Source organism: Morone saxatilis, unplaced genomic scaffold, assembly GCF_004916995.1.
Source record: "Morone saxatilis isolate NCDOM2014 unplaced genomic scaffold, NCSU_SB_2.0 Contig20, whole genome shotgun sequence".
NCBI classification, from domain to species: domain Eukaryota; kingdom Metazoa; phylum Chordata; class Actinopteri; family Moronidae; genus Morone; species Morone saxatilis.
Genome location: NW_023339763.1, coordinates 21,911,890 through 21,914,191, shown reverse-complemented (window position 1 = coordinate 21,914,191; position 2,302 = coordinate 21,911,890). Strand labels below are relative to the sequence as shown.

The following is a 2,302-nucleotide window of genomic DNA, read 5'->3' as shown; positions in this document are numbered from 1 at the left end:
GGGACCAAGCACAGTGTCCTGAGATAACTTCTGTTATGAATTGGTGCTATACAAATAAAATTGAATTGAATTGAATTGAATTGAATTAAATTAAAAGTATACTGTATTTGTCAGTGAAACAACCCTAGATAAATTTAAGCAGTCTTTTATCACAGCTTTAATGTATCTATGTTGTGATGGTCAGAATAAAACATTTGAATTGGTTTAATTTCACAATTTTAATTTTAAATGACGTGTACTATATATACTGTCATTGATCGAAAAAACAATAGCTGTGAAAAACTTGTAAGAACCAATATTTTTGAAAGACAGATACACTGAGTATTTATGTCATTTAACCCTCAGGTCGTCTTGCCATTGGTGGATCAATACTTTAAAAACCACAGGCTGTACTTCCTGTCCACAGCCATCCATCCAATCAGCAGCGGTGGCCACGCTTCCAACAAGGAGAAGGAGATGGTGACCAGGTGAGTGTGGCAAATCATACAACAATAAACAGACAGAATGCCAACAATGCCAGTATTGCAGGGTACAGCATGACCTATCATGCAATATTATTTACAACATATAAGATGTTCGAGACTGAAATTTCTAATTGAATACATGTGTATGACTGTCACTGAGCTGTTGACATTAGGCTATGTGCCTTTGTATCTTTACTGCTCTCTCTCTGTCTTTCTTTGGGTCTCTCATTTTATTGTCTCACACCATCTTTTATTTCTTTCTCTGCCTCCGTCTCTACCTCCTCTCTCCTTTTATTGATCTTTTCAGTCTTTTCTGCAAACTGGGAGTTCTTGTCAGACATAGGATATCCTTATTTGGTAAGGACGTTCATGCCTAATGCTTCCACTTCTGCTCCCTCTCTGCTGTTCTTTTGAGTGAGTGTGAGTGCAGTATGAATGGTTTTGTAGTATACTGAACCCGGAGTACTGCCTATACCACAGATGTGTTCCTGAGAGTAAATGTAACTTGTTTTTATAAGGAATGGTAATACAAATTAAACATCTTTATCCTGGTTTAAGAAAAAAATGCAAAGGTATTTGCAATAAAAAAGAATGATAGACATGATAATTTTGATGCCCCTTAGGGGAAAATATATATTATTTAATCCGTGTCTTCTGTGATATTATACTGTGTTGAAATAAATGTTATAATACATAAATTATTAAAGGCCTGGAGATAGGCTATATGTTGATGAGGAAATATTCTCCATGGAAAAACTGACTCGTTATGTAAGAACTAGAGCAGGGACCCATGAACAATGCTGCAGTAAATGGACTGCATACAAGAGAAAAGATGGGTCCTGCTCTCAGCTGATCTGACAAGAACGCATCAAGGATTGTAAAGACCAAGTAGTGCCCAATTTATTTATTTTTTGTTTTGTTTTTTTGTTATGGATTATGTTCAGTGCAATAGTAGCATCCAGGTCTGGACGTGATTGTCACTGGGAGCTCCCAGTCCCAGCAGAGTCAGCTAATGGGTCCACTATAGTTGCTTGACTGGGGGAACTCAGCGCTATTGGCTACAACGACAAGTCAAAAGCTGCAGCTCTATATCCATGTTAACTTGATAGCAGTTTTCTTCTTCACATCCTTTGTTGGCACATTGCTTTCTTAGAGTCACCTGTAGATCAGTGGGATACTGTAAAATCATTGGCAGAAACAGTGGCAGTTTACAAACACAAAAAAACTGTTGTGTTTTATTATAACAACATAGGTGAAGCAGATATTATTCTACATATACTATTATTCTAGTATACAGATTCATATATTTAATTTTATTTTTCTCCACAGAATGAGTGACAGAGTTCCCGGTGAACCTGAAGACAATCCTTTTTCATTAATCAGCGGTAGTGACTTTATCACACACTTTGCACTTTAAATCTGAAGCTCTGAGGGAACTTACTGATCAGGATTTTCTTAAAAAACGAAATGAAAAAAGATTGTACAAATAAAACGGATGTATCATTTCATTTATTTTTGTATACTAGTTATAAGTAGAGATAGAATGTTTGTATTTGAGCAAAATCAAGCTATTTATTTGTTGTAATAAAAACAAAATTTGCACAAATAACTGAGTTTTGCTTTGACATTTGCTTTAGTAGTAGTAGTAAGGGGCTGATGGAGCAAGCACTGACAGCCAGTGCAGGCAGACTGCAGAGCTCATGGCATGTGGTAACCAACACTACTGCAACACATGTCCCGATCTGCCTTTGCATAAAGGTTAAACCCCACTGTAGTTCCTGCATCAAAAGTCCAAACTCCACTGTGACATCATAATATCCTGGAAAAATACTTTTTTG

At 36.5% G+C, this 2,302-nt stretch overlaps 1 protein-coding gene across 2 annotated transcripts in view; it reads left to right on the top strand.

Annotated features, from left to right (window-relative positions):
* tmprss2 (transmembrane serine protease 2) overlaps positions 1–2,065 on the top strand; it is a 9,178-nt gene extending 7,113 nt beyond the window's left edge. For both annotated transcript variants that reach the window (XM_035665992.1, XM_035665993.1), the window contains exon 14: positions 1,794–2,065. In XM_035665992.1, the coding sequence (XP_035521885.1) occupies positions 1,794–1,802 (9 nt within the window). In that variant the 3' untranslated portion in view covers positions 1,803–2,065. The remainder of the gene's footprint in view (positions 1–1,793) is intronic.
* The last annotated feature ends 237 nt before the right edge of the window (positions 2,066–2,302 follow it).